A 21,731-nucleotide genomic window follows, 5' to 3' on the forward strand; every position below is an offset into this window, starting at 1 on the left:
ATACGATAGAAACGTTTGTAACAAAAATTCTATTCTTCCAAATATTTAATTTTTATATCGACATTGATCGTTTCTTTTTTCTGTACTGTATTTCTCCAACGCTAAAAGATATTTCAAGTTTAAACAAAAATTGGTACACGTTAATTTTACGTTAAGCAGTTTAAAACATTATGAATCCTGTTCTTTTTTTTTTTTTTTTTTATTTGCCAAGTTGAGAGCAGAAAGATTTGAATACCAAAATTCGAGGGTAGTAGTTGTGTTAAATAAATAAGATTAATTAATCATTCTGACGAATCTTTCGGATGTTTCGTTTCGTTTCTACCTTCCTCCTTCGGTATCCTTCATTTAGTCTTTTCACGTCGTGCATCTTGTCCTTTATCTGCCGTGATTCTCGCTCATATTTTTTCACGCTCTTCATAGTTTGTCCTTCTATTTCTTTCGTTTTGGGTAGCAGCTAACAGGTTCTTCACGATAATCCCGCCTCATCCGTGGCTATTCCTATACAGTCTGTCCGGTTCGAACGAAAAGCTAACCGAAACAGAAGCAAAAGGAGAGAAAGGATAAACAACGCGACGATGAATACTTGGTCGGCAAAATGAAGAAGATCGAACCGATTAATCGTATTGTAGGATGAACGATAACGATAAGATATGCGTGTAAGCGTCTAGAATATACGTCAGATTACGTTTAACTGCCAGTTTTAATATCTCGATACACGCTCCTCGATCCCGACGGTGGTAGCTTGACACCGTGTGAAATTTTTAAAAACGCATAGTTCGTTAACATGCGAAATTGTTGCAGCTAAATTATTTTTTACAATAACCCGACTAATTTAAAAATTATGAGAAATATGTTTTTGCGGGAACAAACGAGATGTTTTTTAGAAGAAGGAAGAATCTTCGCGAGCATACCACAGAATCAGGGAAGATTCCACAGGGGAAAGATGGTATCGGGTATTCGACTCACGAACGCCTACGGTGTCCAATGATTTTTTTTCAGAGATTATATACGGACGGTTTGTAATTATACCTGCACCAGGCTTCGATTCGAGAAATTGATACGGAACGTATGGGATCAATTCGAATCAATTAAAAAATATGAGTGTAACTTATTTAATAAATTCATTAATTAGAATAGAATGAAACGGTTAAAAGTTTTATTCTTTTAAATTTTTTTCGTTCGAAAGATTCACTGTAACTGTATTCCTTTGTGATCGTTGTAATATTGTAATATATTTATTTATATATATGCATATTACGGTAATATTTTTGGTAGAAATATATTTTTAAAGAACTGCTTAGTACACAAAACTGTACTCTCGCAACCTACACAACTTCAAAAGGTTACGAAGCTTCAGCGAGTTTAACATGCAACGAATTCATGTCACGAATACGCACAGTGTCTCACATTTTATCTCTGCACGTCACTGCTCGCAGATCTTCCATACCATTTTACCAAATCGTCGTACACTTCTCCTAGACAGGTATCGTAGCATAATACTGTAATTGGTTTCCAAACCTTTTCATCATTTTACCTACTTTACCATTGCGAAAAGTGTATCGCCTCATAATTTTCCCTTTCGTGTTCGCTGCAACACGCGACGATGATAATGCACCGAAGTTCGAATTTCGATACGACGATCAGTTCGGATAGATACGGTAACGCTCGAACGTTTTCTTAAACAGTTTCTTACCCAAAATATTTTCTTAAACAATACTCACGCACATTTGTGTTATTTGTTCGATGCCGTATTACGAACCCTAATCGAACGGGCAAACGATCGACCTCCTCCGCAGCGTAATCATCGCAAATCTTCCTTAACGATAGTTGTTGGAGAACGTAAAACGATTTGAAACGTAGGTGTAACGAACTTCTGAATGACGCGGACTACGAAAATGGCCAAAACTCACGACGCCGTTTAACTGTTTCCAGTAAAATGTGAATCGTCGCACGCATGGAAAGCCAAGTGGCGAGGTCACGCGTGACTCACGAACGTACCCGCGGTATTCTTGCCAAAAGTTGGCGAGGAGGGGCCATCGGGCGCGAATATCTGAATTTCAGGATTACGTGGAATCATTCGCTTTGTTTCTTTTTTCGTTCGTTCGTTCGACCGGCCGTGGAATCTTCCTCATTGCCGGATAATAAACAGGACGATGGGCTCTACACTGGTCCCAGGCTGCAACGCAACCTGTCTCATAAAATTCACGCAATATCCCACCAGAAAGGACCAGGGTAGAAGCGTCGAATCATTCAGGAAAGCCGCGTCTTTTGCCCGAATATCGAAATGCATTCCGGTAATGAGAAACCTTTCGAAGGGTAATCTCGATGGTGTATCCACCTCTGCATTCCAACTTCGAGATTCGCAGGTTCAACGGTCGGGAACTTTCTTCGAGATTCTTCGAAACTTGGAAGAGACAAGGACACCGGAAGTTCCTAAGTAACCACGCGACATATTTCTTGCTGATCTTACAGATACTCTCGTAAGGAGCGGAATACGTATTGCTCTTTCGAACAAAGTACCAGTGGTTATGCGTAATACTTTGATCCGGGTTTCAGTCTCGCTCACGTTTATGACTAATCGGTTGCTCGCTTGGCAAACCAATTTTTCCCCGTACGCGGAACGTTTCTTCCAGAAACGGTTTGACAATTTACAGGACGCAATGTTGTTAATTAACTTTTCGAGGGTTTCCAAGCAGACCAATCTGTATGTCGCGCGGACGATCTAAGATGTTCGACAAAACGAATAGACTTACGCGACACTTTATCGCTAGATCGTTGGATCGCGAGTTGGATGAAAATACGAATCTGCATGAAAGCAAGGAGTTTTATTTTACGAGCGCGAACTAGTTTGTCTCGCAAACATCGTCTTCCAATCTATCGATCTTTGACCAAGAGTATCCGCCGCAAAATCGTCCCACGGACTCTACCAACGGTTCCCAAAGCATCGATACGACCGACCGAACAAGGATTACCCTTACGATCGGATCGCACCTTACAGCCGTAAGCAAATAAACGAAAAGAGTTGAATGCACAGAGAAACGATTGTTGACGATACCGTTACGGAACATCGTTTCCAAGTACGTATATCTCGTAAGGGACCTTGACATCCTACGCGACATCGTCCACCGCTCTGGCCATCCGCGAGATCATTGTCTCGGCGACCACGCGATACGCGGACGAGAGAAACGAATGATCACCGGGGGGAATACACGGTCCTGACCGGTCATTCTAAATCTCGTCCAATAAGAATCCAAGCGACGCGCACCGAATCGCGTCCTTGCGACGTGTTCGACCCCGGTGGCCTGCAAAGTGGTGGGGAATTTCAGCGGGAACAAGAGTGGTGTAAAGAGAAGAGTCGTGCACTTCCTGAGCAAGAGTCCACCGCAGGGTCCTGCGCCCGCGTAATTGGGCTCCTGTGAAGCTACTCCCTACGAAGGAGGACCCGTGGTGGGGGATGCCCTATGTAAGCCCTGGAACCGACCAGGTCCAGGCCATCCAGCATCAGAACATCGAACGCAAGGACTCGAACACCGAGGTTCGCCAACGATCCCTTGACGATCATCGCGAGTTTAACCGTAGTCGAGTTTCAACCGTAAAACTGGAGGGTGTCCCATAACCCATCGTCGTATTTTGTCTTCGCGAGCCTCCGTCAATTCGTGATCGAACGTTACTATGAGGTTCGTCTTGATATTGTTGTCCCTTGTGCTGGGTCTCTGCGACGCCGCCAGGAGAACAACCGCTGCGGCATCCTCCGAGACCACGTTACGTGAAAGACACATCGAACACTCTCGACAGCAACGTCAAGGTCAGTGGTTGCACGCTAATTTTTCATTATTTCGAAGTTTGAATCGTAGGCTCTACTGTTCATAAATATGCATATATGAATATTTCGGTTAATTTATAGAAACGATACACAAATATCATGGAAACGCGAAAATCGGTAGTAAACTAGTATCAATCGTAGTTGAGGACGACGTCGATGTTCTTATGCAACGGATAGATTCTTACTCTTTTTTATAGAATTTTGTGTAGGATTTATTTAAAAGCTTGCTATCGATATACTGAGATTGAGTTTGACGGTTCTCTTTCCAAAAATAGGGCGAATTTCGTCAATTTTATTTCTCTAGGATTGTATAGCACGTAGACTAGAAATTTCAAACTATTTCGTTATACTTGGAAAAATCATACGTTTAATTGACCGCGGCCTTACGTTTCACGCGGGTAGATTTAGAAAACGCATGGGATCTCGTGGATTTACAAAAGATGGACAACGGTGCAAACGTTTGGAACAAGAATCCTTCTACGAATATCACAGAATCGCACGATTCGGAAACTGTGAATACGAGGCAACTTTATCCGAGTCTTCCTAATCCTGGAGACACGAACGAGTTACCAGGACCCATAACTAGTAACCCGATACCGGTAATAACTCCGCCGCCTGGATGTTACGCTCCTCGGGGACAGTTTCCAAGCCCGAAGAGTTGCTCCAATTATTTAAATTGTTGGGACGACACGGTTACCGAACAATCCTGTCCCGATGGATTACTCTTCAACGATATTACCCTAGTTTGTGACTACGATTATAACGTGAATTGCGGCAATCGCCCCATGCCCACGCCAAGTAAGTAAACGGTTTCATATTTATTTTCTTGATTTTCAAAATTATACGCTCTTGGATCTTAGATTTATTTCGATATTATATTATTTATTCGGACGTGACGCGTAGATTGGTAATTACATTGTTCGAACAAATGAAGAAAATAATTCGACCTGATATCAATTTCGTGAATTTTAGTTGCGTAGGAAAAATCGACAAAGATCGTTTATCAGTGATAAGAATTTGTTTATCAGGATGTAGTTACTCATTAATATCATATTGTAGCAATGTCTACAGGGTGATACAGTGATTCTACGCGAAAAAAGAAGTCGAAAATGTAGAATACAAATTTTTCGTTCGAGGCTTTGTTTTCGAGAAAATCGACTTTGAATTTTCGCTCGGTACGCGTGCGGTACGTTACAACGGATCTCACTGTAGATCGTTGTCTCGATGGAAAAATTAAAAAAAAAAATTTAAAAAAAATTTTTATTCTATATTTTCGACTTCTTTTTTCGCGTAGAATCACCCCCTTTCCGCTTGTACCACCAGTTACCAACCACCCTGTATATTTCTTAGAAATTACGCTACTAGAGCCAATGTTTCTGACGTAAATAAACTACATTATATAAAGATACAAAAAGATTTTTCATCCTTGATATTCCATCGATGTTCACGCATCGATCTGCCATTGTACAAACTTTTGTCTTTTCTTCAGGACCGTCTCTGACCAGTGGAACGAAACTCTGTCCAGAACCAAATGGTCGTTACAGAAGTGCGACGAACTGCTCGGAATTCTACGTGTGTGTTTACAAGAAGCCCATTAAATTCGGTTGCCCTCACGATTTGGTCTATAATGACGTAAGGATCTTATTCTTGAGCTATTCCTAGGGCATTTGCAGAATTTTAAATCTTAGAGTAACATGGTGGCCCACGTGAGCGTGAGAGTCTCCTCGACTTGAACTCCCACTTGGTCTCCGTACACGGTCAAAGGCCGCTCTTGAGGCCTCCATGTCAATGCTTGAAACTAAATTCGGCATTAATCTTACATATACTACTTCGTCATTCTGTTTCCTTGCTTCTGCTATAAATTCTCTTTGCCTCGATAAGCTTCGAATAATTTAGGGTTGAAATTTCACGCAGAACCAAGATAATAATCGGATCAGATGATAATCACGCTTCGATGTTAAACATTTTACCAACGTGCGATTTTTAACGTTTACAGAAGTGCATCAGCAGATGGCAGTTACGAATATTGAAACATACGCTTTCATTCATAGATATTAATACACCTGTTAGTCTCATAGAGAGCGCGATAATCGGCCCAGATTGTTAGAGAAATGATTATCGGAGATATTTGCTAGAATTGTCAAGGAAAATAACGAATCAACAATTATTTGCTGGCGTCCATGTAATTCTCTGGTTTACAGATCGTTGAAAAAATTTGAGATGAATTAAATAGCCCAGAGTCTAAATCTGACTCATAGAATCACTTCAGAATATCTAATTAAAGATATAATTAAAAATCTAATAATACGAATATCAAAATGAACTAGAATAACGACCCAAAAATACAGTGGATACAAACAAAGAATACATCGAACTTGGGAAGATTTTTATTTATTGTTGAGGATATATTTTTTTTTACCATCTAAAACTCTGAACAGGGTTTAATAATTTTCTAATTATTTGTGAGGGTTGTTTTATTTTTATATGCATCCTAATACTTACGAAGAGATGTCATACGTTTCCCTATTTATTTGCTTTTCACTAAACCGTATCCTTCGACAACGTATAATCTAAATTCTTTACGTTTTATTTATAATTTATCACTTCGCAGATATTGGGCGTCTGTGACTACCCGTACAACGTCGACTGCAAAGGCGCAGCAACTCCTCCGCTGCCATCTAAACCGACCTCGCCACAAACCCAGCCGCCATCTTCACCATCGCAACCACCTACTTTACCGCAACAGCCACCAACATGGCCATCGCCACCATCCTATATTCCTTCGCCACAACCAGCGCAACCACCGTCTTACGCACCATCTCAACCATCTCAACCGCCTCAACCACCTCAACCAGCTCAACCTTCTCAACCAGGTCAATTACCGTCCTATGGACCGCCGCAATCTTATCCTGGAAATCCTTGGCTGAGCAGAATTCAACCTGATTCGTGGAACGAACGATCTGTAGCTACGCAATCGGATGTCGATAAAGAGCAACAACAACAACAAGAACTGTCTAGTACGCAACAACAGGCATCGGAGCAATTGCAAAACCCATGGAACATGGTGCATGATATTCCTCACAGTCTCAGTATGGTTCCGTGCAAAGACGGGGATGTGCACAGATTGAACGCTGCATGCACGAGCGTGGTGCTTTGCAGAAACGGACGACCCCATTTGCAACAATGTTTGTTGGGATACTCGTACGATAGGCCGTCAGATTCTTGTAAACCAATTTCTATCGCCAAATGGTAAGTATATTTCTAGTAGGCGTTTGTTTTTTTCAACGTATTGAAACAAGTGGAGTTTTAATCAATCTTTACGCGATTTTAACGAAATATTAATTGATTTTTTAAACAAATTGAACGAAATACTGTTACTAAATGTTATTGTTCTTTGTTTCTGTTTCAGCTAATCAAACCTACGCTTTGTATTAAATACATAGACTACTTAAACTAAATAAAGCACTGATTTTTCTTAAAACTTGGATTGTTAATTGTTCCTCGTGTGGTACCTTTATCATTGTATCCGTCGGTAAGCAAGATTAGGAGAATCTCAAAATATATGAAATGCTGTTGACATATTGCGTACGAAAGATCAAACGCGTTTCAGATTTATTTACATATTCTATTTTGCTCTATTAGCGTAATTATTATGGTCTTTCGCGTTAAATTGATATACATATGTACGTATGTAATTTTAGCGTAGTTTTTGCGTCACGTCAAATATCAACAAGAATTTTATTCAGTGTTCGGAAAAACTAAAGCATCAGTGAGACGGTAAAATGTGTAAATACACATCACGAAATTCAATTATTTTATAATTGCGTCATATTTTAATTCAAATTAGACATGTAGGTAAATATGTATGAATATGTAATTTCTAAATTCGGCGCCTTAAATTGTAGAGGGCGCAACCAAACCTCGGTCTTTTCAACGATCGGTATTACAGAACACGCGATCACGATATATCAGCAATATGCCACAAGATGTCAGGTATGTTCTGTATTCACCTCATCTGCAATTCTAACATGGTATATATGTACTGAGTTATGCAGTACGTATACATATTATATTTTTTACTTTTTTTATATTACATACATATATTATATCATATATGCATATTACATTATATATTATATTACACATACAGCAGAAGAAATTTCTCCTTCTCTTCTAAACTTTTAAATAGATCTTACTTTGAAATCTTTTCCTATCATAAAATGAATGTATATGGAAACTCAGGATCAATGATAAAACATAGTGACATTCTTAACTTTTCATACGATCGTAAGAAATAACATGAGCGTCAGGTTTCGGAGACATAAGGAACAAAATGTATGTATATTCCTTTTGCGAACGTTCTTTCTAACTGAAATGTCACGGCTGATTGACCAACAATTCGAAGAAGGCGCGTAGAAACAGAAAAGCGTGATGTCGGTAATTTTGAAAGTGTTTAAAAACGAAAGCAACGAAAGTCGTTTCACTCGGTTCTATCGTAAAATTTCAAAATTACGTAATTAATACTTGTCTAACGTTATGACGCCGTAACCGGAACTACCTTGTGATTTGTTTCTGATAAAATGTACAAATTACACATAAACACGTTTCACGTTAGAAATAAAATAAAAAATTTCATTCAACTTCAGCTATTTATAAACTTTTGCTTATACTACTTATTATTTTTGTTTTTTAGATAAAATCTTAGATCAAACTTCCACATCGAAGTAAAGTACCTTTCTACAACTTCTCTTATGATGTATAACTGAATATTTTCAACGAAATATTATTATAAATGTGGAAACTTGTCGAAGCTATACCGGATGAACTTGAAGATATTTTCGTAAGATCTTTTAACTTAAAAAGGAACGAAAATGTCGATTTCGTTCTTGAAAGTCGATTTAGCAGCGGATTAACGCGCGTTCGAGTAACAGGGGCGACAAAAATCTTTATCCGTTCCTGAATGGACAGAACACACCGACAGTAGAGAGATATCACTTTCCCGGCTTTCTTGGTGCCACGCCCGATCGTACCGTACTTTTATGCGAACTTGAACGAAACGCGTGTTCTTCGCGGCGCATACTAATTGACGAAGCCAGAAAAATACGACCAGTTCTAAAATTTCACACGAAATCACGAACGACGAGTAGAATCGTGTTCAGTTAAATTTTATGCCTCTCATTAAGAGGAGAAATCGGAGGTATCAACATAAAAACAATTTAAATGATAATTAATTGGAACAATGGAGAAATTAGACTAATAATACATCTAATACGAGACTTGTAAATTATCGACTGACCTTTTAGCCAATTATAGAGCTCATTATCTCCACCGTTTCGTACAGCTTCTAGATTGCTCCTTGAGAAACTACTTCGAAAACTTTGAAAACCTACTTCTGACAGGTTAGGGTGACAAGTACCATTTTGAATCAATTAACGTTCTTTTTTGACGGTTTGGATAAAGAACGAAATAAATTTAAACGTTTTTTCCTTTTTATATATTAAAATCTTTTTGTGATTTAATTAATTCGCGATAGTTATGTTTCAGCATTCTGAAGCTCTTCTTATCATACTTGTTTTAATATTACTATATCTCTTTTATATAGCGATTACGAGCAGAATGGCAGAAATTGGAAAACTGTAATTTCTCTCTTGTAAGAAAGCAACAAATTTGACGAGTTTTGCAAAATCGAAGGAACGAAGGTAGTAGGTTGTTGTCTTCATATTCATAATAACATTTGAATGAAGATTTTCTAATAATATTGCTGATATGTATAATACTCATGTACTACGATTTCCCATTGCAGCCACTACGATCGAGTCATTCAAAGTCGAAATTGAACGAGGAAATTGATCGTTTGATTGCATCATCGTACCGATTCGCATACACCGTAAATTCCCTGCTAATATTTCTAACTCAGAGTCGAGTGCAACTTGAAAAAAACGATCGTTCTCTGCTACGCGTTCGTGAATTCAGACGTGTAACAGACACGTGTTCTATTCGCATACCAGCGACACAACAAGACTATTTCCAGTTTGCTATAATTTGTTCTTACACAATGTTTTATTTTAACGTACACTTTTTTTTTTAACAATCAGTGTTGTCTAAAAATACAAAAGTACAAAAGATATTCCTTAATAACAGACAGTTTATTGATATTTTCTACTTCGTCAGTCTTCTTAAGTTGAAACAAAAAATGTTCTTTGTGTTTCTTCATGAAAATTGCCTAAAGACGGCAAACATATTTCATCCACAGGCGTCTGTCCTGATGGTCATTTCTCATGACTTATCGTAAATGTATTTGCATTAACAGATTAATAGTTTGATAAATTTCTCGGGTTGCTTGTCTGATCGTTTTGAGTATCTGTTGTAATGATGAACGAGGAGATATTTTCAAAAATATTATATCGATAACTTTTTCTGTTGTTACTTGTTAAGAATTTTTAAGTACAAAACCTGTAATCTTACATGCTCATTATATCTAGCAGGATTCTTATCAAAATCATTTAAAAGTTCTTTACGTTCTTTTAATATTTTCATCCTATCGATTAAAATATTTTCTCTAGTTCGTTCAGCTAACTCTGACCCCTCGTGTATGGCTGCAGCTTCAATAAATTGACTATTTAACTTTTCTTTCTTTCTTTCTTTTTCAATCTTTCACACTTTCTTTTGCAATCATTGATTTTTTGCCACAACTTCTTGGTGCACAAGTGGACAAGAAACCTGAATTTCATGATCTATTAAAGCAAGTTCCAATTCTTGTACTGGCTCAGTTAATCGATTTACTTATGAAACTCGTCGGTCTTGATTTATTACACGTTTATTCCTTATTTTACATACTCTGTCTGCGCATCTCAACGCAATAAAAGTTTCATTCGTATTGTAATCTGAAAGTACTTCAAACGAAACATGAATTATCTTCAACATTAATATTGAATACAAATGTAGGATGGGAAATCCTTCCATACTCAAATACCAAGATCGTGGAATACAAATAGCCGCGACGTCGACGTAGTGAATAACATAGTCGGCTACGAACGCCAAGAGTCCGGGTGGGTTCGATTGCCTGGCACACCATAGTCTGTATCGTATTTTCCACGATAAATACTACGTACATGCCATTATTATACGATACTAATCTAATGCAAAATCACGAAAGTGATTGAGTTAAGATATAGGAACAGTCCTGACAAATTAGTAAAAAAATGCAAGTAACCACGGAGGCAACTTATTGAAGAGATAATTAACATAATTCATTTACGTTAGTAGCAAGAACAGTAAAGTTTGCTGTAGTTAGATTTGTAATATATTTCTGAACGTAGTAAAAGAGAAAGAAATAATAAAGATCGAGCTAAATCTACTTAGAGTAAGTTTTGCTGTTGTGGCTTTTCTGCTAAATTATGTTAATAAAAAAGAACAAAATATTACAATATATTATATATAAATGTTATTTTTTCATTTCTAGATATATTGCTTACAGAACATTCCTTTTACGTTGATGTATACATAGAGCGAATATCGTATGACTTTGTTATACTGTTCATTCATTTCGGTAGCACCTGCTGCACAAAGATCTTTGTGTTCACTGTTTCCATCGCATTTGTAACTTCCATTTTATAAATCCAGCAATCTTCATGTTTTTACCATTATTTCTGATATTGACAATAAATTGATTTCTTTGTTTATCAGTTAATAAATTGTACTGTTTTAAAATGTTATAAATTACTCTCTCTCTCTTTTTCTTTTTCTACATCTACGACTAATAACATTAAGAAGTTGTAACGTTAAATATTACATAAACCTGGGTGAAAGATGAAGGCGATTTGAAATCTATGAAAGTTGATAGTAAAAGTAGCTTATCTCTCTACTATTTGTATATGATTGAAGTATATTATTGGTATATTATACTACTATTCGCTATATCGTATTAATGCTATTACTATATAATATCGCTCTATTGAAGACAACAGAAACTTTTGAGTCACAGTTACAGTGTCTACAAGAGTGACTATTTTCTACAGGTCTTCATTTTCTCACATCTTGAATATAATTCTAAAAACACAAATGCAAACAATTTTAATTGCATCTTCTTTCAGTATTCATAGTCAAGTTGTCAGGAAAGTATTGACACAATATTGTATTTCTTATTGCATTTACATATCAACTAATTACGTCCAAGTATATTAAATTTCTTACCATTTGGCAGTGCTTTCGTAAGACCAGAAAAATTTGACGCTACGAACATGACGTGTAAAATTTAATGAAAAAATGCATCATTGAAAAATAAGAGAATATGACAATGGTTCTTGTCATCGCTGTAATTATTAAATTTTATCAATTACGCTTAATCAAAACTACCTGTAAAGCGATTAATAAATTCATGGTAATAACTATCGATAACGCGTTGATCTTCTTCCAGCGAATTTAAGAAGAAAGGTGGAGGTTCTTTCGGTAAACGTTTTCACGTGGTCGCTAAGTATTCCTGAGGCAAGTTTAGGTCATATACCCTTCGAGGCACGCATTGTTTCAGGGCCGGGTTTCCGCGAAACCGCGTGGGCGGGCTAACTGCATTTCTCGTGCGTGACACACGCGAAACACACGAATGTTTAGTGCATAGAGAGTCTGGTACTTACTTACTCTCGTGCTTACCAGCCTTCTTCTGTATGCAGTTCAGGGTAGCTTCGATCAAAGAAATGAAAAAGAAACGGAGGAAGACGCTGTGGGTTTCCTCGCCCACGTCTCGTCGTTGCGTTCCGTGATTTTTTCCCTTCGAGAGGTAAATATCTCTTGGAAGTCATTGTTTCTAGGTGTGACTCGAATTCCACGGATTCTCTCTTTCTCCGGCCATTCCTTTCTTCCTACCTTCTTACCGCTCTCGCTATTTGTGTTACTCGTACAACCAAAGTCCTATTTAGAAATGCGTTCTGCGATCTACTTACATTAAAGGAGAAAATCATTCAATTTTATTAATTAACACGATAAAAGTATCTGTAAATCGAACTCACCTATATGGTTCGTAATAATCGAACAAAAGATTTTGATAAACAGCTCGACAGAACAACGCATTTTTTAAATTCGATGACTTTGATACAAAATTGATATTTTTGATATTATTGATATTTTTATCTAATTTTTTTCACGTGTTTCGGTTTGCTCGTTTTTTATCCGTTTGCTAGATTCTCGTTCCTTCTGGTATTTTAATGAACAACCGGTAATAAAAGTATAACTATGTTTACTATTCTAACTATTGGCTGTAAGTTCGAGCTATTCGTTATAGTCGAACTAAAGCGAAGGAACGATATTTATCGTGACGTTCACCTGGGAACAAAGAGCACGGAGGGAGCTTGACCGAATCTGAAGGTTCTCCAACCTACATCGATCGAAGGTACAACTAGGTCACCTTGCCGGAGGTTGTGCAACACCGGTAGGTTGCTATCTAATTGTAAGAAAGCTATATGTATATGCACGGATGGATAGGGGCGAACCAGTGCGATACTTATATGTATTGTGGTTTCAAAATCCGGTTCTGAGAAAATAACGAGAGGCTGGGGAAGCCCCGAGGGATTGTCTTTCAACTTTGCGAGGACAAACTTTCCTCGAATTCCTGAAACACGTTAACCATCTGCATACGCACTTAAACCGGAGATCCACCAGAAAACCAAGCTGTGCTATGCAGTGCTAAGTTGAAAAATATTTGCTTCGATATATGCATGGAATATATGTACGATATATGTACGGAACCATTTTTACCAAGCACCTTACGAACACTTACAAAAATGAGGTTCGTATAATATTAACGTACCTACAGACTTACCTATGTTTTTTTACTATTAATTATTAATTTGTATTATTATCGTATTGTATTAAATATTGTTAATTTGTATTTCTCTACATACGTTATATCTTTCCAATTAATTTTTTATTTATGCAACATACGCGTAAGATTCTTTGAATAAACGTGCCTTCGAGGTGCATCCTGATTTTTGACTCTCGCTGTATATGAAAGCAAATATTTTCAGGGCTGCACAGCTTAGCTTAGCTTTTTAGCGAATCCCTGTACAAGATAATACAAAAGGATAATACATACATTTTGTATGAAAATAGAAACACTAAAAGGTATGAACAGACATATTACTCATACCAAGATTTCCAACAATTGTTACTCGTTATTCGTGGACATAAAAGAAAAAGAGAAAACGCTGTACATTATCAACGATGAAGTCACAACGTTCGCCAACATCGATGATCCGTTTTTCCTGTAGAAAATAACGATCGGCATCTGGCAAGGTCGATGGCGTCAACGACAGCCGGTAGACGTTTGAGAAATGGAAGGCCACTTTCCCTTTCTCTTCGCTTTTCAACAATACGTTCAGGTGTTTTTCAATTTACGTTCCAATAACGAAAGATTGTAACACGAAACCGTACTACGTAAAAATAATTGAAGCGATTGAAATATTCGAAAGCATCTTTTACAGTCTTTTGTAACATAATTTATTATAAATGTATGATACACCTATTACAAAATGTATCGATTCAGATTCTAAACGGCTGCATTAAACCTGTTAAAACATTCGAGAAATATTTATAATACACGCTTTTTTGATGCGATCTTACTTTCCGTGTCTACTTTCCAACGAAAGACCTTTCGATATTTATGTAATTCATAATTCGTCGACGTAAGCGTGCATTTTAATCAGGCGTTAAAAGAATAACTCCATCGCCAGTGAAGAAATTTCCGAACATCATATCGTTCTAGAGAAAATTTCAGGAAATTTCAATGCGTATGTGTATTTTTCCATTGTTCCTTGTAACTATTCGGTCTCCTAATTATAGTAGAAGACTATGATTTCTCGAAACAGGCTCGGAACTTGTACATGTATGACCTTAAGGTAAAACCACGTATATATCTCTACCGCTTCATCCCGATGTATCGGCGATGTCAGAAAAAGAATTATGCAACAAGCCATAATATTATACGTATTTAGTTTCGCATCGGCTGCTGCCTTGTCCCGCAACACCTCAGTCGTGCGTAAGCACATATTCGCAGTAAGGTTAAACTCCAGTGACATTTTGGACGACTTTCACCATCGGGCCAACGTGGAAGGCTGCTTTCTTCGTCTTTTCGTCTCGACACAGAGACGGTGACGCCAAAGTGGCAAGGATCAGGGACTGATCTCCAATTAAATTAATCGAACACGAAAACCAAGATGGTTCCAATAGTTTGTAACTTAATTGGATTTAAGCGAGGATGATGCATAGCCGTGACCTTAATTTTTTATTGGTTTGTCGATTTGGTAATAACAAGTGGGATATAAGATATAATATTGGGTTGACTGATAAGTTCCTTCTTCTTCCACTGGTGTTCGCATTTCGAATAGAATATTATACAAATCGTTCAAATACTGTGAAACCACATATCACATAAAATACACATAAAATAGCGAAATGAGATAATCGAATTACTAACATAAGAAAGATAAAATAGATTTTGTAGGAAACTAACAAGAACGTGCTGTTTTAAGAAATCGCGAATCGTCTTAATACTCGACCTAATATAGACTTAGGATGGTTATTGAAATGCATCGTGTAAATGATTTCAGTCTTGCCACTCGAGGCAGGAAGAATTATACCAACCAAATGATTATTACAAACACAAAGGAGAACTAGAAAATTAGTAGAAATACAGACGTCCGAGTACAGTAAATCGTAATTACAAAACTACGCGCTTTCACTGAAATTTCGTCGGGCCCGTTGAAACATCGATACTTTCGACTTAAAAGCAGTAATTTCGACACTGAAACTAAGCGTAAGAATTACGTTCTCCACTGGATGATATATCCAACCGGAGAAGCGAACGCTCGCGTGCACGACACCGTGCCAGAAAATCGGACAACATCCTCGTAACGCGTCGATCCGCTCCAACCATAAGCATAATTGCGTGCGATCATCGTTAACTCGTTAAGCACACCATCCGCCGGCTACTCTCAATACATAGACACCGAATCACGATCAGGAGAAAGCGAGAATAATGCGCTCGCGCGCGCCACAACAAGAGCAAACGAATCACTCTTACGTTTTCCAATCTATGCAAAGCGAATCAACATTTCCCCTCGGTTTACATTTTCACCCTACGTTTCCCGTATGCTCCTTCGCATGCATACCAATATACACGCGTGCATTTCTTATCTCACGCGAAGCGTATCGACGCGGCGGCCGATTTACCGGTGGCGAGGCAGTCTACTTTATTACCAAGCCGATCGCGGAAGAAACCGCGACTCGTCTCGAGTCTAAGTATGTATACGTATACGTATTCGATAGCGGTATGTCTCGCTGGTCGATCACTGTATTAGGCGATTACGAATATTAATGAACGCAGCTTAAGTCTGTGGAAGTCGTGACTGTAAAAATTCTTCATTGAGTATATACGTGATAGACACGGTACGATGCCTAAAATCTTATATAATTGTTCCATTCTAATGACAAATTTGTGTGTGATACCATTTTAGGGAAACTAGGAAAGAAGCGTATATAATATATGTACGAGCGTATGTATGATGTAAAAACGGTTTTAGTACTATTCACAGGAGGAATTGAAAGTGATAATTTTATTTATCAACATAACGATCGAGGCGTACGAAACAATGGCCACATCAAAAAAATATCAAGGTTCTAACGTGGTCAGCCTGTTCCCAGATTTGAATCACGTGAAAAATCTTTGGGAAATAATTGGAAGAAAAGTTTATGCCAGTTGCAGGTAATATAATTCCATTAGTGAATTATCAAGAACGGACAACGAAGCGAAACATCTATTTATTAAAAAAAAGTTACAAAATGTGATTTTGTCATATGTCGAATGCAGTGAAGGAATTATTGTCAATTTTGATTTTATCTATCTAAACAGCGTGTGAAGCTTTATAGAAATTTCTATCGTCGATTTATCGTTTTTTTGTTGTTTTTTCATCCCTTGTCCACCCTGTCTATGTATAATATGCAATCAACTATGCGTCGCATATCAAATTTAAGTAATAAAATATTTAGAAGGTAAAACTAAGCTATATTTGGAGTTGCATTTCTTTGATCGTATCTATTCACAAAAATTCGAAATTACTCAACAAATTTTCAATCTGGTAGTCGCTTATAGTTCATAGAGATTTATCGTATTATATATCTGTTGATTAATTCTTATTACTCTGCAAAATCTACGGCGTTTGTTTAAAATTATTTGCAAAAACATTTTTCACGTATGTATCTGCAAAGGGTTGAAAGATCACCAGACAATAGGAATGTCTGTTCGATAATTATTCGTTTAACCAGTTAGCTGTTTCGACCTCTTTGGAAACTTTGAAAAATGTGTATTTGAAATGCGTCGCAAAAAGTAAACGATGACGAGTATACTCGTCAAACACAGAGTATATGTGGCTGTTATAATATAGAATTAAGCTATAACGAAACGACCGTCCTATCTTTTAATTTCATTACTGACAAGGCTTGTCATAATACAAAATATTGCCATTTCTTCATGACGAGTATACTCGTCAAAAATAGCTAACTGGTTAAATTGTCTTATGCATGCAGAAGTCGACGCCATGGCGCACGTAAAGCCGACGTCGAACGACGGATTGCTGTGGAATATCTAGGGCGCAGCGCGAAGTGGTTCTCCTTGGGCAACCGATGCCGCATTCCGACCTATGCATCTGCTGCCAGTTCCTTTTCCCTCCTGTTTCTCTATCTTTTCACTGCTTTTCCTTTCCTTTTCCACTTTCGTTTCACGTCTCTGTGGATCGAACTTTATTTGGATACTTCAGATGAATGTCGGTCGATAAATGTCCAGTACCACTCGGTGAACTATGCGCTGCTTATCAAAATTCAATAATGATATCGTAGGAAGTTCGACAAATTATTCGTAAGAAGACTCGCGTCCACAAGAGATACGAATTCACTCACAAATCGTTAGATAAGTAAAACGAGCAAATAACGGCATTCATTAGACTCTCATTGTGAAACAGAACATCTAGAAACTCATAAATCATTTTAAATTTAATTTATCATTTCCCTAATTATTAAAACCGATTGCTTTTCGCACTGATCCGTATTCTGACGTGAATTATAAGTAACAGACTCTAAGTAAGCTTACACGGATTTCACTCAATGAATTATATATCCGATATTTAACCGTCAATTATCCGCCACGTTCATCTTTCATCGTTTTACCCAAGTCGAACTCACTTTGCAACGATTTTCGCTTCATTGTCTGTCCAACTTTCTCACTCATCTACATTCAGCTTAGGTAGTCTACTCTCATAGACTAGCAAAGGAATAGCTCTAAAAATATCTATATTTTTTTCATTTCAAGGATAAAGCTGCTATTTTAGATTTTCGTCTATCGTGAGCCCTCGTAACATGGATTGATATTCTCGTTCTATCGCTTACGACCGTATCGAACCGGTAGTTTCTCTGCCTCTTTTCCTCTCTTTCTTTGTGTTTTACTTTCTCCGTGATCTCGATTCTTCGTGGTCTCGTTTCTGCCCGTACGTGTCGCTTCTCTCCGTTCGTTTCGCTTGGAAACGCCGCTCCGTTACAGATTTGCCGCATCCTTTTATATGTAAGTGCATAAGTGCATTGCGCCTTGCAGTGGCGCCCACGCGTAGTGTTGCAACGCAGCCCATTATGCCATACCGTTTCTAACTTATGCCGATTGCAGTCTCGCGACCGGATTAGACGGTCTGTCGATTAGGTTCGCCATTGACGTCGTTGCTCATCCAGAAAAATTTCTACCGCTACGCTTGGATGCGGGCGATCTGCGCGTCCTTGAAATTCAACGATGCTCTCCAATTGCAAATGACCGTCTTATTCTGTTGCAAAAGTGATGAAATGATTTTTAGTGAAAAATTGATAGAATTCGAGGGGTTCTAAGAAGGAGGCATTTACCGTATGGTACTTCGCGTATCGCGTTTACATTATTTTTATCCCACTTTAAAAATTTTTAATCAAACTATTTGAATATTTTTTCGTTAAAATCGACAATATCGTAATATTATAAATTATATCGTGAACACGTCATATCAATTTTCTCTCTACAAAACGCATTTATTCGACTCATATTTTAGAAAGCAAATAAATACCGATTATCGTCCTGAAAGAGGATAAAATGATCTGAAAGTCGTTCGCTGGGCAATCGGTAACGGCGAGTTAAGAAACGGACAAACCCCCAGGCGATATTTAAATATAATATACCCTAAAGTTACGCATTCACCCATATTCTCGCTTATCGTAGATCTATCGTATCCTTGAATCATAATTCACGTCACAAACTAATCGAGCTGATAATTCTTATTTAAGTACAAAAAATAAGTAACGATTTAAGCAAGAAAAGAACATAAGCATTAAGAATTGTAGTTTCAACGGTGAGAAATGATGGTAATTTCCTCATACTTCTTTATTACGTTATTTGTTTTCCGCTAATTAATTCCATCGAGCACAATGAGCAAAAGAAGCTTATCCAAGAATTTATTCACCATTCAATTCATTTTCCGAGGAGCGATGCAACGCTCATATTTCTTGCAATAACGGTTTGGAAAAAAGAAACAGAAAGATCTACATCAGATATCTAAATTAAATAATAGCCAAATAGGGACACAGATGTAATCAAATTATCAAACATTATGCTTGCCATGTATTCTTTCATCATGTTATGTTTAGAGTATTACGTTCACGTATACGTGTATTACATTACACGTGACATAATGAGCATACCTCTAGCACATTGAAAAATATTACGTTACCTTTTATGATCGTCAATTAACGCGTTTCGTGTCATTAGAATCATTTCAAGATAAATAATTTGATGTAATTTGCACGTAACAAGATTTTTATTCTGAATATATTAGACAAAAGGGTGTCGCGAGTATTTTATTCAATTAACGCATAATCCTATTTTTTAAGAAATGAACAAACATTGAATAGAACGCGTTATACGCTTTTAATTATTCTTTCGAAACGCTCGTCAATCTGGAACAAAGAAATCTACAAAAGGAAAGGATATGAAATTGCGTTCAGATGAGGCATAGTGGAAAAAAAATCTCGAACAATCTCTGTTCCGTTCTAGATGTATCTAACCATCGACTTCACCATAAGATAGCGCGTCGCTGCAACGGAGTGCAACCACTGCAGCAGCACTGGTTGCATCGGTTTCGCTCGCAAGGATTCCCTCTTTCCATTTGGCTAATCGGCCACGAGATCTAACGGTTTCTCATTATAATACCTGGATACGTGTTCGGCCGTTCGTTTGTGTGCACCGTGCGCACCGGACACGACAGGCATAGGCGCAAAGCAACAAAGAATCGCGGAACAGTAAGCGTGGAATATAAATTTGGACGTTCGTTAACCTTTTCAGTTCGCCGAAGTAAATCATTTTCTTGTGGATAATGACTTGCTTCCTTTGTTTAAAGGAAAGCCGACGCGAATAGCGTAAAATGTGTAATAACAGCGATAGGCACACCTCATTTAGGCACCTCACAAGTAGGTTGAAACATCGATCAACAAACTTCTAGATGACGAAGCAAATTTTACTTAAAATTTAAGTGAAAAATAAAAAGAGAGAGAGAAAGAGGATGTTAATATAACACGGGCCAGTTGCTCTCTAACTGATTTATTATACTTATTGTAAAAATACCTTAATAAACAAACACTTTATTATCAAATGCATCGATCAAAATACCAGAACTAAATGTATAACAATTAGCGATTACTTTCACCGTCAATCGAACATCTTAACCAATAGAGCGAGACGCGATCATCCAGATCATCCTGTAATATCTTCTCCAACAATTTTCTCGCTCATCGAAACGATCCCATCGAGCTAAACGATTAGAACAGGTAAATTTGCCAATCGTTGGATACAACTGGGACCTCCTTTATGCAGCAATGGAGAAAAGTCGACGATGACGCGTCAGTCGAAAACTGGGGGACACTTAAAAGTCGCGGCGCGCAAAGGCGAACAGGAGAAAACCGTTTGAACGCCTCGCGGAATAAAATAGCCGGATTCTCGCGAAAGGGAAAAGACGTGCCAGGCAGACGAACTGACAGACGAACCGACCGACGGAACGTGAATATCTGGGCTGATTTCGAAATCGTTACTAGAACTTTCTTCCAACGAATCGCCTCCGCGATAAACCGCTTCCAACGACGGGAACTTACATACAAAGATCTAAAATTTGTATTTAGGATAGCTACTTATGCTGGTACAAGATATCTATCCAATAATAAGTAATAACGTTCTTGATACAATTTTTTAACGAAGCACTGCTTCTATTGTAGTGGTAACTAGAAAACCTGCATCTATGCAGGTTAGAAGAAGATAGATTTGTTAATTAGAAAATATCGTCGTAATACTGTACTTAGACATGTCGAGTAATTTGTATTTTATCGCGCTGAAATGTTTTCCTCAATTGAGGTAATAATACCGGTTAGTGAGTTTCTACTTACATAAATTACGTAGTAATAATACTAAGCATATAAAGGAAACGTATTGTACCATCTAATAAATAATACTCTAGTTTTTAGTAAGACAACGTAGCTGTAGTAGATGAGTAGCGACGAAGAAATAGGCAAAAGCTGTTATACGTTGGCTATTTTAATGTAACTTCGAATAGAGGAAACTTAAAAACACTTCATTTATCGACAAACGCTGTTGACGTTAAATTATATTTCTGTCGAAAAATTATAACAATGTAAATCTTAAAATTAAATTGAAAACTTGGAATATCAATCTTCTCCGCGATGAAATAGCCTATGACTTTTACATGGCAGAGATTCATATCGGGCTATATGATCGCGGAGGAAACGCAAAATAGAAATGCAAACCGCGTCCAAGGAGGAGGTTCCCTGATCGGCATTCTCGAAGTGGCGTCGA

The 21,731-nt window shown here is 37.7% G+C and overlaps 1 protein-coding gene across 1 annotated transcript; it reads left to right on the forward strand.

Moving 5' to 3' along the window:
- The first annotated feature begins 3,333 nt into the window (after window positions 1-3,333).
- Window positions 3,334-7,323, forward strand: LOC117235487 (formin-like protein 13). The gene is made up of 5 exons (XM_033497557.1): window positions 3,334-3,805; window positions 4,226-4,621; window positions 5,313-5,455; window positions 6,435-7,072; window positions 7,233-7,323. Exons 1-5 carry the CDS (start codon window positions 3,673-3,675, stop codon window positions 7,234-7,236), a joined length of 1,314 nt encoding a protein of 437 aa, XP_033353448.1. The 5' UTR covers window positions 3,334-3,672; the 3' UTR covers window positions 7,237-7,323.
- The last annotated feature ends 14,408 nt before the right edge of the window (window positions 7,324-21,731 follow it).

Source organism: Bombus vosnesenskii, unplaced genomic scaffold, assembly GCF_011952255.1.
Source record: "Bombus vosnesenskii isolate JDL3184/JDL3185 unplaced genomic scaffold, Bvos_JDL3184-5_v1.1 scf7180000013316, whole genome shotgun sequence".
NCBI lineage: Eukaryota > Metazoa > Arthropoda > Insecta > Hymenoptera > Apidae > Bombus > Bombus vosnesenskii.